Source organism: Miscanthus floridulus, chromosome 2, assembly GCF_019320115.1.
Source record: "Miscanthus floridulus cultivar M001 chromosome 2, ASM1932011v1, whole genome shotgun sequence".
Lineage (NCBI taxonomy): Eukaryota > Viridiplantae > Streptophyta > Magnoliopsida > Poales > Poaceae > Miscanthus > Miscanthus floridulus.
The window spans coordinates 36,632,788-36,650,235 of record NC_089581.1 but is presented as its reverse complement, the minus strand read 5'-3'; the positions used below and the strand labels follow the sequence as shown (position 1 = coordinate 36,650,235).

General features: G+C 48.7%; 2 protein-coding genes and 2 pseudogenes across 2 annotated transcripts; 3 read left to right on the top strand and 1 right to left on the bottom strand.

Moving 5' to 3' along the window:
• The first annotated feature begins 1,851 nt into the window (after positions 1-1,851).
• Positions 1,852-8,111, top strand: LOC136521960 (ARF guanine-nucleotide exchange factor GNOM-like). The gene is made up of 2 exons (XM_066515751.1): positions 1,852-2,897; positions 4,454-8,111. Exons 1-2 carry the CDS (start codon positions 2,151-2,153, stop codon positions 7,955-7,957), a joined length of 4,251 nt encoding a protein of 1,416 aa, XP_066371848.1. The 5' UTR covers positions 1,852-2,150; the 3' UTR covers positions 7,958-8,111.
• A 291-nt stretch (positions 8,112-8,402) lies between these two features.
• Positions 8,403-12,571, bottom strand: LOC136538463 (uncharacterized; annotated as a pseudogene).
• A 162-nt stretch (positions 12,572-12,733) lies between these two features.
• On the top strand, positions 12,734-14,413 carry LOC136536338 (phospholipase D alpha 2-like; annotated as a pseudogene).
• A 124-nt stretch (positions 14,414-14,537) lies between these two features.
• On the top strand, positions 14,538-14,801 carry LOC136536337 (leucine-rich repeat receptor-like protein kinase TDR). The gene has a single exon (XM_066528669.1). The coding sequence runs from the start codon at positions 14,538-14,540 to the stop codon at positions 14,799-14,801; it is 264 nt and encodes an 87-aa protein (XP_066384766.1).
• The last annotated feature ends 2,647 nt before the right edge of the window (positions 14,802-17,448 follow it).

The window sequence follows — 17,448 nt, the reverse complement described above, 5'->3', positions numbered from 1 at the left end:
TACCTCAACTGCCGAAGCCGAGAACAAAATGGCAGTGTCTCACTACGGCACTACCCACTTGAGCCGAGAGGCCCGAGAGAGCTCCGCCGACGCTGGTGGTGCCGCAACGAAATTCACCGTCAAACTGGACCTATCTTCTACGACTAAAAAGAATAAAGTATGAATATTTTTTTATGTAATATTTATTTTGGTTTGTTCGTCTGTCCACGTCTGCGATCCCACGATATTTCCCGCACGCTGCGTCCTTTGGTGCGATTCTTCTTGATTGAATATTGTCTGTCATGTGATAGAGGAATCACGGCAAAATAGGAAGTAGAAAATTATTGTACTATCCATATACACATTGCATATTTGCATGCACCAGCATACATGGCAACGAGCAAAAGAAAAGAGAATTAACACAGAAGGAAAGAGTATTAAAATAAAAGGAACCTCTTTGTATTTCTGAGAACCTTGCCAAATCTGCCTACATTTAATTACTTCCCCTCTTTGTATTTGCAAAAGGGACAACTTTTTTCTACTTTCATTTGGTTTCACGTTCACGTGTTTCATCGCCCTCGCTTGTTGTTTCTTACTGAAATTGCCTTTGGGTCTGTTTATTTTAAATCATTTTTCCATATTCTAATTAAACAACAAAATTTTGAATTAGGATACGAGGTAAGACATGCAAACAGATATTTCAAAACTACCTGTAGAGTCCAAAGAACTTAATAAATAAATCCTTTTGGAGGCAATGCAAATTCTCTCTAATATTTCATTTGATGTAGTTAGTGTTATCATAGTACCCGCATGTATTCATGAGAAATAAATCGTGGACAAAACGTGGACATTTTTTGGTGTGATATTCCAACATGGGTCCATCGTCCTGCCAATATCCTTGAGGCAAATCACATAAAAGATGAGAGCCCTTCTATGAGATTGCTCACAAGAGAGTCAAACTTATATCTGATCATGGTAATGTTGAATTGCTTTGCATCAAAAGTATCGACAATGATAAATGGGGATATAGATTTTAGTATGCATAGTGGAGGAAAACTCAACATTGTCCTTCTCAGTAGCTTTTCTGAGGTTTTACAGTGCTAACTTGTCCTTACTCATATAGTTAAGAGGTGCACCATAAAATTATGCACCACTAAGAAAAATGTCACCATTGGTTGACTTGACCTAAAAAATATGTCGAAATTAAGAATTACAACACTAATTCAATATCTTGGAACAACACTCAAGTGGATACCTTATTCTACAAATATGTCTGTGTGGAATAGTTCTAAAGCCACACATATTTATACGGTGAGTATAATATACTTTGTTTTAAAATTTTATGAGAGATTTTTTAAGACACGCAGTATTATCTATGTGATAGACACTGATATTTACATATATGCTCGAACCTGTGTGTATAGGATTATATGGAGATGCAGCGAAACTTATTCATGGATTTATTGACGCATGAAAGAAATGGATATAGGAGAATTATTTCTGCCGATATAAAATATTATCTTAACCATATCACGAAAAAAGTCTATACAGTAGAGTTTGTGAGCCTGCGACGCCGCGCTCTCCGTGACTATGTTAATTTCACGAACTTTATTTTTTAAATTAAATATCACTTTAACGTTGGTATTTAATTTAACAGTATTGTTATTTTATTGTACGATCCGTATATTTTTAATATAAAAGATTTAATTATCTCATAGCGAAATCCAAAGTCTTCGCTTTGGCTAGAGAGGTTTGCGTAATTTTCTAATTTATCTGGAGCACGAGCCACGGGCCACAGCCCACAGGGGCCTTGACGGCTGTCTAACCTCCGCACAAGCACAACCCCAGCCGGGCAGCCAGTCCATGCGCGACCGCACCTCCACCGATCTCTGCCTCCCTGGCTCCGGCTCGCCCGCCTCACGTCGCGGCGCCGGCGCTGAAAAATTAAAGCCGACACGAGAAAAAAGGCAGGCAGGCACGCCCTCGCACGAACTTCCGTCCTACTCCCAACACCACCTCGCCGTCTCCACCGGGGCACGGCCCCGCTCTACTCCACGCTGCCTGTCCCCGATCCCTTCCCTTCCTCCTCAGATCCGCCGCCCATGCCGTCTCCCCGCACCGCACCCTACTAGCCTCTAGCCGCCCGGGCCCACCCGCCGCGCCCCCCGGAAATGGGTCGCCCCAGGATGCTCGGCGGCGCCGGCGGCGGCATCGACCCCATCGCCGAGGAGCCCCACCACCACGCGCGCTCCCCCGCCGACGGCGGCCTCGGCCTCGGGCCCGACCCGGCGGCCCTCGCCTGCGCGATCTCGGCCGAGGCCAGCGCCGTGCTCGCCGTCATGCGGCGCGGGCTCCGGCACCCGCGCGCCACGGCGGCAGACGACGCCGTGTCCGAGCACCCGCTGGTCGCCTCCCTCCGCGCGCTCCGCCGCCTCGCCTTCTCCCCGTCGTCCCCCGCGGCCGCGCTCCCCGCCGCCGCGCTGCGGCCCTTCCTCGACGCCGTCCGCTCCGTGGACGCCGGTGCCGCCGTCACCTCCGCCTCGCTCGCCGCGCTCCACGAGGTCATGTCCCTCACGGGGCCCGCGCTCCCGGGCGCCGCGCTCCGGGAGGTCGTCGACGCCGTCGACAGCTGCCGCTTCGAGGCCGGCGCCGAGCCCGCGGCCGAGGAGGCCGTGCTCATGAGGATGCTGCAGGCGCTGCTCGCCTGCCTCCGCGCGCCCGCCGCGCCCGCGCTCGGGGACCAGCATGTCTGCACCGCGGTCAACACCTGCTTCCGCGTCGTCCACCAGGCCGCGGCCAAGAGCGAGCTCCTGCAGCGGTTCTCGCGCCACGCGATGCACGAGCTCATCCGCTGCGTCTTCGCGCGCCTCCCAAAGATACGCAGTGCTGATGGAGTTGACGCTGCTGTCAAACCAGAGGTAAAAAGAGTGCTCGCTCCTGCTATTAATAGTCACTCCTCATGCTTTTTTTGAGCTTATTACAAATGCCAGTCAACCCCGTATCTCACTCTTGACTCGAACAAGTTTACTGGTTAGTATAAGACATTAGTAACATCCAACACACAAAGTAGCATCCTATGAACTGCATTTCACAATTAAGTAGCAAATTCAGGACCATTCTGAGCAGAGCCTTTGGGTTTGCGTGTGTAGGTTTAAACTTGCGTGGTAGAAAATGACACGCATGGGATGGAAATTACCTTTCATGCAGTTATTATGTCCAATTGTTAGCTCTTAGAAATCAATGTCTTGATGTAGGTTGCAGTTTTTGAGCCATTCAGATCTGTTATAAACTCTCTTAGTGATGCCTCTTTAGTTCCTCGCATAGAATGAAAATTGCAAATGAAACTGTATCGTACAAACAGTGAGGTAGATCTCAGAGGCTGGGAAATGGTGATTGTTTATCTTTTATGCTTGATAAAATGTACAAACAGGCTAAATCCGACAATGTTGATGCTGCATATATGGCTATGTTTTAGTTTTTGCCACAAGAAGTTTTGGAAGAAGCATCTTCGTCCTTGAACTCTTTAAAGTATCCCCCTAATGAGAGCCAAAATCAGCTGATTTGAGAAACATGCTTCAATATTCAGTCAGGTGCTCCTAAGCTAATAATCCCATCAGGTCAACTCTGCTAACATGACAAATGTTTATAAATTGACATCACCACTGCAAGGGTGTTGTGTATTTTGCGAATGTAGCTTTCCTCCTCAGACAACTACACGCACAATTGATGTGACATTGCTGCAACTGCAACACAGTTGGCCATGTGGCAATGCTGCAGCATTCTTGGCCCCCTTTCATCTTATCCAATAGTGTGCATAACTACCCCTGTTTCAAAGGTGTCGCCTAGGTGTCTAACCGTACCCAGCTCGCCTTGGGGAATAGTGGTGCCTTATCGCCTAGGCGTCCAGGCACACCCAGCTCTCGCCCGGACACCTAGTCACTTTGAAATCATGATAGCTACTGGCACTGCAACTCTACCAGCTCACTACCAATTGACTTTCTATGTGTGGTTGTGAGAGGAGAGCAAGGTCATGCAGGTTTTAGTTTAGTGAAATCTTTTTATGCATTTCAACTTTCAACTAGCTTGTTGAATTTCCAATTGAAATCTTGTTCAGGCCATGGATATTGATGTTTATAGCTAAAATTAGGAACACACAGAGATTGCTTCATCCATATAGTGAAATAAGTAAGTTAGTTTTACAGTTAAGTAACCCAATTGATACTTGTATATATGTGTGCATATATCTGAATTTTATCCAGGTGGAACAAAAACAAACATGGTCTCGGTCTAACCCCTAATAAAGGTTTCGCTCATTTGAGTATCAAAAAGGGCTTTTAGATGTTTGAAGTGTGCCTTGGTGTTTGTTTCCCTACTATGAACTGTTGCCAAGTACAGTATTATTGCATGTGCAGTGTGCTAACATTTTTGCTCGTTGGAAAAGGTTTATTGATTGTTTTTTTAATGTTATGGACAGATGGGTGGCATGGATGTGAATCATCCTTTTGGTATCAGGCAAATCGAAAATGGCAATGGAAGCTATGTGTCTGAGACAGGTACGTCTGATGAGAATTCTGCAGATGGCAGTGGTCTTGTTGTAGAGCCTTATGGAGTCCCTTGCATGGTGGAGATCTTCCAATTCCTATGCTCTCTCCTCAATGTTGTTGAACAGATTGGCTTAGATGAAGATCTACCTTTGTTTGCTCTTAAATTGATCAATTCAGCAATTGAGCTTGGTGGGTCTTCAATTCAGAAACATCCAAAGTTGTTGTCCTTAGTGCAAGATGAGCTTTTCAGAAACTTAATGCAGTTTGGGTTGTCAATGAGTCCACTCATCCTTTCAATAGTATGCAGTATTGCATTGAACCTTTACCATCATCTCCGGACTGAGCTGAAGCTGCAGCTTGAGGCTTTTTTTTCTTGTATAATCATAAGGCTTGCACAACCTCGTTTTGGAGCAACATATCATCAGCAGGAGATTGCAATGGAAGCTCTTGTAGACTTCTGTCGACAGAAAAGTTTTATGGTGGAGATGTATGCCAATCTTGACTGTGATATAACCTGCAGGAATGTTTTTGAGGAGCTTGCAAATCTTCTATCGAAGAGTGCTTTTCCTATCAACTGCCCCTTGTCTTCCATGCACATTCTTGCTCTAGAAGGTTTGATTGCTGTGATTCAGGGGATGGCTGATCGTATCGGGAGTGCAACCTCACGCCCTGAGCTCCTGCCTGTGGAGCTTGATGAATACACTCCTTTCTGGACTGTTAAGTGTGAGAACTTTTCTGATCCTCGGCATTGGGTGAAGTTTGTGCGTCAAAGGAAGTATATCAAAAGGAGGCTAATGATTGGTGCTGATCACTTCAACAGGGACCCAAAGAAAGGTCTGGAGTTTCTTCAAGGCACTCATCTGTTGCCTGAGAAGCTTGATCCCCAGAGTGTGGCTTGTTTTTTCCGCTACACGGCTGGTTTGGATAAGAATCTTGTTGGAGATTTCCTAGGCAATCATGACGAGTTTTGTGTTCAGGTACTTCATGAGTTTGCTCAGACCTTTGATTTCCATGAGATGAACCTGGATACAGCTCTGCGTTTATTTTTGGAGACTTTCCGGCTTCCTGGTGAATCGCAGAAGATACAGAGGGTTCTTGAGGCCTTCTCAGATAGATACTATGAGCAGTCCCCTCAGTCTTTCGCAAACAAAGACACTGCTCTAGTGCTGTCCTATTCCATTATAATGCTGAACACTGATCAGCATAACATGCAAGTGAAGAAGAAGATGACTGAGGAGGACTTCATCAAGAACAACAGGAACATAAATGGGGGCAGTGATCTCCCACGTGAGATGTTGTCTGAGCTATACCACTCAATCTGCCGAAATGAGATTAAGACAACACCTGAGCAGGGTTTGGGATATTTTGAAATGTCTCCTAGTCGTTGGATAGACCTAATGCGGAAGTCAAAGTCTACGTCCCCATATATTGTTGGTGACTCTCAGCCTTTCCTCGACCATGATATGTTTGCTGTTATGTCTGGCCCTACTATTGCTGCCATTGCGGTGGTATTTGATCATTCAGAGCATGAAGTTCTCTTGACTTGTGTAGATGGCTTTTTGGGTGTTGCAAAGATCTCTGCATTTCATCATCTTGAGGATGTTCTGGACGATCTTGTTGTTTCTCTATGCAAATTCACCACTCTCTTGAATACTTCTTTGGTTGAGGAGCCAGTTACTGCCTTTGGAGATGACCTTAAAGCTAGGTTGGCAGCTGAGACATTATTTACTATAGCTAACAGATATGGGGATTACTTACGCACTGGATGGAGGAATGTATTGGATTGCATCCTGAGGCTGCATAAACTAGGGCTTCTCCCTGCCCGTGTTGCTAGTGATGCAGCTGATGATTCTGAGCTTTCTGCTGAAGCAGTCCAAGGAAAGGTTGCTCCTAGCGCAGTTCCCCCATCTCATATTCCAATGATGGGTACACCTCGCAAATCCTCTGGGCTTATGGGAAGATTTAGTCAGCTGCTCTCTCTTGACAGTGAAGAACCAAGATCACAACCAACGGAGCAGCAACTTGCCTCTCACCAGAGGACTCTTCAGACAATTCAGAAATGCCGCATCGATAGTATATTTACAGAGAGCAAATTCTTGCAGCCTGATTCACTATTGCAACTTGCCAGGGCTCTGATTTGGGCTGCAGGCCGACCTCAAAAGGTTGCCAGTTCGCCAGATGATGAGGATACAGCAGTTTTCTGCTTGGAACTGCTGATTGCCATAACCCTTAATAATCGAGACCGAATTGTGCTCCTCTGGCAAGGTGTATACGAGCATATTGCCAACATAGTTCAGTCCACAGTTATGCCGTGTGCTCTTGTGGAGAAAGCTATTTTTGGACTCCTGAGGATATGCAAGAGTTTACTACCATACAAGGAGAATCTTGCTGATGAATTACTGAGGTCATTGCAATTAATTCTCAAGCTCGATGCACGCGTAGCAGATGCATACTGTGAGAACATCACACAGGAGGTTGCACGGCTCGTCAAAGCAAATGCGGCACATATAAAGTCACAGATGGGCTGGAGAACAGTAATATTGCTGCTCTCCATTACAGCTCGCCATCCGGATGCTTCCGAAGTTGGTTTTGAGGCTATCGTGTTTATCATGACAGAGGGGGCTCACCTTTCTCTAGCGAATTATGGCTTCTGCATCGAAGCGTCACGGCAGTTTGCGGAGTCTAGAGTTGGTTTAGCTGATAGGTCTGTCTGTGCCCTGGACTTGATGTCTGACTCTGTCAGAAGTCTTGCCTTGTGGTCCCAAGAGATAAAAGCAACATGTGAAGAAGGGGAGAAAGGGCTGGAGGCGATAAGGGAGATGTGGCTCAAACTGCTGCAAGCACTGAAAAAATTGAGCCTGGATCAGAGAGAGGAGGTGCGAAATTATGCGATGGCTTCTCTCCAACGATGCCTAACAGCAACAGAAGAAATCTGCCTCCAGTCTGCGACATGGTCTCATGCCTTTGACCTTGTCATATTTTCCTTGCTTGATGACTTGCTGGAAATCAGTCAGAATCACTCCCAGAAGGACTACAGAAACATGGAAGGGTCCCTTGTGCTTGCCATGAAACTAGTTGCAAAAGTATACCTTCAACTCTTGCCGGACCTTTTTGGCCTAAGCAGTTTCTGCAAACTGTGGCTGGGAGTCCTTAGCCGGATGGAGAAGTATATCAAGATCAAGGTCCGAGGCAAGCGGAGTGACAAGCTGCATGAGGTGATCCCGGACCTGCTCAAGAACATTCTACTCGTGATGAAGAACAAGGGCATCCTTGCGAAGAGGAGCACGATTGGGGGTGACAGCTTGTGGGAGCTGACGTGGCTTCATGCGAACAACATCTCAACTAGTTTGCTGGCTGATGTTTTTCCAAGTCAGGAGTATGAGCAACAGAGCAGTGCCGGTAGCCCAAGAGGGCCCGGTCCTGTAGAGGCGTAGTGCTAAAAGTTTAAGTTGTCTGCGACCGTGTGTGTGTAAGTTTTATTTGTTTAACTAGGTTTACTACTACTCGTGCCCTAATCCATTGAAAGTGTAAGGTTTTGATATTGTAATTGTGTTTCGCCTCCATTGCAAGTATTATAGCATGTGTTCATTCGGGCGAGCCCAAGACATGATTATGTTCCTTGCTGGCGATTGGTGTTTTCCGTTACATAAACATCTGCACGATCAAATTGACATGCTCTGTAAATTGAATAGTTTTGCTGTCTCTCTAGTACACATTTTTAATCCTCAATCTGACCAGAATACTCGTTTTTGGCTTTTTCCAATCGCTTAGTTTATTTGTGTTCATATTACCATTGATTTTGCCTAATACTCCGCGCCCCCCAGTGTTTCTCATCGCGAAATGCCACAGCAAAGTTCCAAGTAACGGGAACGAGGCGAATATTTTACAATCCCACAGCTAGTACTATCTTTTTATTCAGTCGTATACTTAAATACAATGGACATACAATCCGCATTGATGCAGTACACCCTCAACGGCAATCCTCTACAGATTTAGACATCCCTATCGGTTTCTCAGCAATCACATGAATCTCGGAAGGTAGCTGCAGGCCAGCAGTAGCAATCTCAGGCCTTCAGGGATGGGTGGCGCCTCCCTGGATATGATCACCGACTGGTGGGGGGTTGACCACAGGAATATCCAAGCTGCCGCCATCTGCCTCTGGGGAGACCTCCCGAACATCAGCGATCAGCGCTTCTGACTGCTGGAAGCCACCCCAATCTGCATCGCCAACAGGACGGATGTCCACCCCATCCACAGCCAGCTGGACCTCAGTGCTATCGCTCGAAACCAGCACTGATCTAGAGTCACTTACGCAGGCTTTGTCCACATCATCATCCGATGCATCAACATGCTTCGTTAAGGGAGGGGAATTGTCGGCGCCTGAACATGATTCAGACCTCTCTTCACATACTTGCTTTGTGCTGCTCTGCTCTCTGCATCAGTGAATTTGTGTTTTGGTCATTAGCCATCAGTGTAAAAAAACATACATATTACACAAACTGCGTATATGTTGTAGGAGTGAGAACAAACCTCTGGACTTGTGATTGGAGAACACCAACCAGGGCTAGAAGCTCCTCCTTTTCTTTCTCAACAGTATGCAATTTTTCAGCAGCTTCCTTAATCCGAGCTGCAGCATCAGCTTCAGAAACTCTTGCCTTCTCCTCTGCTCGGGCAATAGTTGCTTCCTGTATCACTGCTTGCTCCCTGGCTTTTCCTAGTTCAATGCGCCACATATGAGCCTCTTGAAATGCAGCATCTCTTTCCTTCATCAACTGCTCCTTCTCTTTGCTCAGGCTGATAACCTTCTCTTCTGATTGTCTAAGCTGCAATGTCCACAAGACCATATTAGCACCACGAATTCAGAGGGTTAACAAATAAAAAATAATATAAAAATTTTACCTTAAGCATTGATTGCTCTATTTGTCTTTCCAAGGCTTGTTTTAGTCGCTCAATCTCCAAACACAAAAGTCGCCTCTGTTCATCCATTGTATGAGCTGCGGAAGCAGCAGCTTCTGCAGCCTCTGCAGTTTCTGTTAATTTGTCTGCTATTTCCTTTATTGTAGCATCTCGAGAACGGATATCCTTAGCCAAATGTTGCAATTCCTCATCTTTCACTCGTAGAGTCTCCTGGGAGAGCAAAAAAAAAAAAAAAGAAGAGTGAATCTGTGTTTGTCACTGCACAAATACATCTGAAAAAAGTTTGGCAATGTAAATCATGAAATTACTAAATGAGCAAACAATAGGAAGGATGAGACACAAAAACATTTTCAGCTTCCCAAAGAAACCAAATTCAACTGCATATAACAGCATGGAGCATTCTGTTCTTCCCATGACAAATTTTCTCTAAATTTGTTGAGCGCATTGTATTTCGCCTCAGGCATCTCAGCTATACTTAATGGTATCAAAATACTGAAGAAATGATGCATGTGTGGTAATATAATTAGCATAAAAGTAAACTTTTAACTTCTAAGCAGCTATATTTCTGGGGTTGCAACTAAATGTAGATTCTATCACAACCTATCATTTAAAATTGATTTTAAAAAGCTCCACAACAGTACTTTTGAACAAAAATGAAGTGAAAATTATTAAGAGATGAATGCAGACCTTCATGATTGTTAGGTCATCAAGTTGGCCCTCGTTGGAGTTATTTGTACCCAACCCAAGAGCTGCCCTCATTGAAACCTTTAGTGCAGCTTCTATCTCCTTGGTAGCCTCCATGGCTGTTGCATTAGCATTAGCAACTGCAGTAGCAACTGTGCCTAATGTAGCTGGAGAGCCATTCCCAGCCAAAGAATTTACTGCCTCTTTATGAGCTCGTAAGACTAACTGAGTTGCACTGTTTAATAACAACAAAGAACTAGTCATGATACAGCAATGAGATTGCCTCCAATGTTGTGTTTTAACCATGCAAAGGAGATGGTACCATAGCAAGTAGCAACAAAGCACACAAAACTACAGTCAGGATGCAGCAACAGGGATAGAACTCAACATTGAGTAGCTTAAATCACGCAAAGTAGATTTCCCCGTAATACTACAATACGCCAGATTAGGAACTAGTAAGATGCAGCATGTGTAGCTGAAAAGAATAAACAGATTACACCACATCACGTAAATCTGATCGCACTGAAGGGTTCTTCAGGTTATTTTATTATTAAAGTACTGTAAAATAGAGAATCCCCAGTCTAAGCACGAAGGCTCATATCATGCATTCTCGGAACAACATTGAAGTAGATCACATCCTTTAGATCTGCATCGTTGGAAATTAGAAAAAAGTAGTTTCAACTGGGAGACTGCTAGGATTCAATTATCAAATGGAAAGCACTCCACTCTCATATTGGAGTCTGCATTCTTGCACTGAGATAAAGGTTTGCTAGGTACTTTGGCTATTAATATACAACAGACAGAAGTGTGAAACAAGCAATACTGTGGAATGTACTGACTGGTCAGGGATCAGAAAGCTTACTGTAATGTAGATACCCAAGCTTTCGCGGCACCAGGAGTTTCAGCGCAAAGAAAGTAATCCTTCTTTTGCGGAGTTCCGATGTCTAAATACAGTAAAGGAATAGTAAAACCTTAAAGCATGTGATTCCTCTATATATAACTATTTAAGAAAACCTTTCTGAAACAATCTCTTTGAACGAAATATAGGGAAATAGGATACAGAAGCAGCAGCCATCATATTTTGGCATCCCTCTGCAAAAAGTTGAGCAACAATTGGGTTATAACGCTAAAAATTTAGGTACGACGTACTATGGAAAGGTTATGTTCATGACGCAATCTTACTGAAAGTTCACAGGAGATAAAGTAATGGTGCTTGAGGCGTCAAACAGAATGGTCCCCTTAATGGCAGTTTCATTTCTCCGGAGTCTGCACCAATACATCAGTGACTGCTGATTAGGTACTAGTTGTAATTTACTTGGCATTCCCGGTTATTAAATGGGCAAGGTTCCATACTTGTATTCCATCTTTCCAGATGTCGGATCCAATATGACCCAACGTTCATTCCATTTCCGTAACTGCTTGAGAGGTCATAAGAGTTTGGAGGATGAAATTGTTAGATAAGACTTAGAAGGACGACCTAATCAGGAAATGAAAAAAAACTGTGTTCACTACGATCATACAGCTGTTATATGGAAACAGATGGTCCCAGGTGAATCACTCGAGAGTACTTTCTAACAGAGTTCCTATGCAATGTGTGGCCATCCCAACCATTCATGCTTCCACCCCCCAAAATCTAACGATACATCCCCAATATTAACAGCATGCATTTCAACCAATTCTACTATACAGATGCGATGATATTGACTATGTACATAAGGTCCCTGCTAGAACCAAAATTATTAATACAAAAGTGTAAGCAAAACACAATCATTCTAAGACAATTACGAAGACACATTAAAAATCCATACCCCAAAGAAGCCCCCGCAACCAACCACACCAGTAATTACTACATAATCAACACATATTAACACCAAAACTCAGCGCCAAAGCTGAACCCTTCAACGCCAAAATTCGGCCCTATGGTTAGCGAAATCTAGCACCAAGTTCAACTCTTCACAGGCCTAATTAAACAAATACAATCCATCACCCTATGAACGGCTTGACTTGGGCCAGGAATTGTCATACCGTCTCAGATCGCTTGAGCAGGGGCCCTTGCAGCAGGTACCTCCCGGACCCCGACGACAGCTGCCGCTTCACCTTCTCCAGGCTGCTCTCCGTGTCCCGAACCCTCTGCAAAATCCCCCAACCCCCTCAAAAAAAATATCAGCCAAAACACCACCAATCTAAAACAGAAACAGACATGCTGGGCCTCGGCGCGCGTACCGCGGAGCTGCCGTTGGTGGCCATGGCGGGCGCGGGGCTGGAGGCTAAGGGGTAGTAGGGTTTTGGAGGGCGGAGACGGACGGCGACGGGCGGGGCGGGCAGGTAGGTTGGTGGAGGTGCGCGACCGGCCGGTGGGGAGGGCGTACAGATCGATGGGCGGAAACCTCCGCTGCCGGAAACGCTTCTGCTACGCTGGCGGGCACGACCCGCGAGCTGTCGGTCATGTAGTGTGGGCCCTGCGGCGAGGTCGCGGGTGTCAGTGACCCAACTGCTGCTTGGCTTGTGGGACTGGGGGCACGGTGGGAGCGCAGTCTTGTTTGGGGTGATCTGTCGTGTCTTGAACTCTTCTTATCCATGCCTATCATACGCAGGGTGAAAACAGTAGTATGGATAATTTCTCAATCCAAGAATATGAAACCGAGTTAGTATTCTCACGATAACATCCAATATTTTGTTATGAGTTAAATGCACCAGAGATCCATTAACTTGTGACGATGTTTCAGTTAGGTCCATTAATTTTTAAAGTGGTTTTTTGGGTCCATAAATTTTATACGTCGTATCACTTAGGTCCATACCTCTCCACGTTGCTTCTCGTGCTGACGTGGCACGGCGACACGGACCAGGCGGACCAACAACAGGCGGGGACGACCATGCGGCCTCAACCACCGGACGCCATGGAGCTCCGGCTGTGGCCACAGAGAAGATTCAGGAGTCCCCAGGCGTGCACTGCCTCCAGCACAGCCGGCTCTACGTCGACATCGACGTCGGCGCGGCGCGGGTAGCGCGCACCCGGGAGGTGGAGTTCCACCCCACCAGCCCGCCCTGGAACCAGTCTTTCCGCCTGCACCGCGCACCTTCACGGTCAAGAACCAGCACCTCATGGGCGCGGGCGTCCTCGGCGCCGGGTCCGTGCCCGCCGCTCGCGTCGCCTCCGGACAGCCGCTCGAGTGCTGGCTCGATCTCCGCGGCGGTGAGCACGCCCACGAGACGCACACACCGAGCCTCCGCGTCCGCCTTCACTTCTTTGACATGGAGCGTGACCCGTTCTAGAGCGCCGGCGTCCGCCTCCCCGAATTCGCAGGTGTCAAGCCCGTGTTTTTCCTGGAGCGAACCAACTGCAGCGTCACGCTGTACCAGAACGCGCAACTGTCCGACGCGTTCGACCCGAGGGTCCGCCTCGACGGCGGGCTGGCGTACCGGCCGGCGCGGCTGTGGGAGGACCTGTTCGCCGCCATCCGCGATGCGCGGCAGTTCGTGTACGTCGCGGGGTGGTCGGTGAACATGGAGATCACGCTGGTGCGCGACGCGGGCCGTTGGGCGGTGGTCCCCGGCACCGACGGCGTCACGCTGGGCGAGCTGCTGAAGTGGAAGGCCGACAAGGGGGTGGCCGTGCTGGTGATGCTGTGGCAGGACAACACGTCCGTGTCGTTCCTCGGCAACGCCGGCTTGATGAAGACGCACGACGAGGAGACCCGGAGGTTCTTCGAGGGCACCAACGTGAGGTGCTTCCTCTGCCCGCACAACGTCGACGCGTCGCTGACCATGGTGCAGCACGTCAAGACCAGCGCCGAGTTTACGCACCACCAGAAGACTATCACGCTCGACGCAGCCATGCCGGGCACCGACGAACGCCACATCGTTAGCTTCATCGGCGGCATAGACCTCTGCGACGGCAGCTACTAATGCAGTTGCTCTGGCTGCTACAACAGAGCCCGAAGCTGAGCTAACAATGTGAGGTGTTAACTAGGTACGACGATGAGAACCACATGCTGCTCAGGGACCTTGACACTACGTGCACTGCACATTGGAAGGTCCCATGGCATGGGACATGCTCGCCAACTTTGAGCAGCAGTGGAGGAAGCAGGCACCGGAGAACATACGCGCTGCCTACTGGATCTGACCCGGCGACGTTCCCTGACCCCATCAGCAACAACCTGTGGAACGTGCAGGTGTTCCGGTCCATCGACGACACGTCGGTCGTGGGGTTCCCCTCCGACCCGGCCGAGGCGGTAGCGCGGGCGGCGCACGTGCATGCCCCAACGTCCTCGTCGGGCCATGGCGGATGACTGTGTTCTAGAGGCTGGACTTCACCGTCGATGACGTGGTGTGGTGCGTCGAGGGGAGCCACCACCAAAGCGGTGGAATGAGCCATCAGCTAACGCGGATGACAACGGCAAGGGAAACAGGAGCATGCTCGCCGAGGTGGAGGTGTTAGGCCACCTCCAGCACAGCAACATCGGCCGGCTACTGGGGTGGTGCACCGACGGCGAGGCCACACTGCTCCTCTACGAGTACATGCTGAACGATAGCCTGGACAACCTCCTGCACTACGACTGCGTGCCGGCCGTGGCACACCACGACCTCAAGCCTAGCAACATCCTGCTCGACACCAACATGGAGGCGCACGTGGCCAACTATATGAGCTCGCTCACCGTGCACAGAGGAGGGAGATGAGCGAGCTGGGTGTCGAGGCGGGCCAACATGGGGAGGGTGAGCCAGCATGGGGAGGAGGGCCATGGCTGAACCTCCATGGTGTCGAGGTGGGTCGGCATAGGGAGAGGCGCGAGCTAGGCATGGAGCGCCCGTGGCCGGACCTCCACGGCATCGAGCCACCGTGCATAGGGAGGCAGGCGTCTAGCGACCGCAGCCGGAGCTCCATGGCATCGAGCAGCTGCGTGGGCAGGGTGGGCGTCGAGGCCATGACCGGACCTCCACAGCGTCCAACGGCCGCAACCGGAGCTCCATGGCATCGAGCAGCTGTGCGGGGAGGGCGAGCATCGAGGCCACAACTGGACCTCCACAGCGTCGAGCGGCCGCAGCCAGAGCTCCATGGCATCCAGTGGTCGAGGCCGTAGGGTCGTCCCCATCTGTTATTGGTCCACCTTGTCCGCGTCGCCTTCCTGTACAACGACGACATGCCATATCAGCACGAGAAGCCAATGTGGAGTGGTATGGACCTAAGTGATACGGCGTACAAAGTTTATGGACCTAAAAACCCACTTTAAAAGTTGATGGACCTAACTGAAATATCATCATAAGTTAATGGATCTCTGGTGCATTTAACTCTTTTTTTATTGTGGCATAAACGATCATTTCAGTCAGGTTTGGAATTTTGGCTGTTTTTCACTACATGTCGGTGTTTTTGGACCACCGACGAGTAAATTTGTATTTGCACGTCTGGCTCGGATGGTATGCTCAAAGGACACAAGGGTTTATACTTGTTTGGGCAGAATGTCCCTACATCCAGTTCGCTGCTGCTCATGTTACTGACACTTAGTTTACAGTAGGGGTTACAAACAAGTGAGAGAGGAAGAGGATCCTAAGTCTCTGGTGGAAGGAGTGAACGAGTGCTGAGAGCTCACTTGCCACTCAGTCGTGTGCTCGTGTCATACTCTTGCATCCCGATCTCTCTGTCCCCTTCCCTCTTTCGTGGGGTGCCCTACTTCCCCTTTTATAGGCCAAGGGAAAGCGTGGGTTACAGAGGAGGAAAATAAGAAGAACGAGAGAGAGGAGAAGGCTTTCTAGGTTGCCAGGTCCTTCTTCTCCTTCATGCAAGTCCCATCGATCCTATAGATGTCTAGGGACGGCTCCATGTCGTAGCCCTATTCATCACTGGCACCATGCGTAGGCATCATCTACCGGTCATGGCGTTCCACTCCCTCCCGGCGGGCATCGTGGTGAACTGACACGCCCGTCAACGTCCGTATGAGGATTAGGCAGAACAGCACCAGCACGACCAACACTGTTCTTGATGTGAATCTCTAGGTATGGCCTGTCTAGCCACATGTTACATCGAGGAATGTCGGCCTCTTCCCTAGCATCAGAGTTTTGACCCAGGCCCATACGCTTGGACCTAGAGTGGTTGACGGTGGTATGGGTCCCTATTAGACGAGACGGAACTCGCATCCTCGAGATCAGGCGAGACAGAGCCTGTGATCTTAGACGAGATGGAAACTGTGTCCTTGGGGTTGGGCGAGACGAAGCCCGTGGCCTTGGGTGAGACAGAACCCATGTCCTTAGGGTCGGGTGAGATGGAGCCCATACCCAAAGGGTCGAGCAAGATGGAGCCTATGGCCTTGGGGTCGGGCGAGACTTTTTAATATGTCTCGAGCCATCTGGGGAAGTCAGCATGAGCACTAACTTCCTTGCTTTGGGTATCCCTAATATCGATACCCGACAGTAGCTCCTGAGCCTACGGAGGAGTATAATACTTCTTGGAGGTTTTTTCGGACGGGAGGACTCTAAGGGCCTTGGCCTTCTTTTTGTAGCCCGCAGCGTGTCCTAGTAGGATGGTGATTCCCTTTTGTCATAATTGGTCTTCCTAGGGGCATGTAACCATAGGATTTGGGAGGTCAAAATGATTTTTCTTGATTTTGGTCCCCTAGGATCTGATCAGTCCGCCGTCGTCCTACGACCGCGCATTCGGTCTCCTTATGAGTCCAACTTCCCTTGAGCCCCCGCGCATAGCAGGGGTCTGGCCGAGGGTCGGCTCGTCTTTGTGATCATCATCCCTTAAGCGTTTTTTCGATAAAATGGAGGGCTGAGCCGTGCCACATTTTTTCTCAATGGACGAAACATGGTGCTCGGTGAGCTATTAACGAGCTAGTCCAAGTGGGGCCCTAGCTTCCCGTTCACGGGGGTGCGGCATGGGTTAGCTGGTGACCGATTCTAGACTCTTGGTGGTCAATCCATATAGTTCTTAGGTCCGTTGGGCTGGTCCCAAGGGCTCATTGCCTTCCTTCGAGGAAAAACCATAGACTGAGAACCGACCAAGACTCGAACATGGGCCGAGATGCCTGCAACGCTCGTGCGTCTGGGTACTGGTCGCTAGTGGGCCTATGCCTTTCCACCCCTTGCTCCAAGGATGCCCTAGAGCGGCTGTGAACCCATCGGTGGGCCAGCCTTCGAACTCATGGTCCTAAATGGGCCGTAGGAGCATTTTCAGCTCTGTATCCCTACTTACCTATGATGGTTCTTGACCCATCGACTGGGCGAACCATCATCCAGCGTGTCCTTCGAGGGTGTGGCTAGAGATAGCATGCGCACAATCTTTAGAGGGAGGTGACATGACACGACGCAGCGGGCCCGTGAACCTAGGCGG

Excerpts from the sequence above, each read along its gene's own strand:
- LOC136521960 (XM_066515751.1), top strand. The coding sequence starts at position 2,151 with ATGGGTCGCCCCAGGATGCTCGGCGGCGCCGGCGGCGGCATCGACCCC. Across the intron at positions 2,898-4,453 it reads ACGCTGCTGTCAAACCAGAG|ATGGGTGGCATGGATGTGAA; the intron begins GTAAAAAGAGTG and ends TGTTATGGACAG.
- LOC136536337 (XM_066528669.1), top strand. The coding sequence starts at position 14,538 with ATGCTCGCCGAGGTGGAGGTGTTAGGCCACCTCCAGCACAGCAACATC.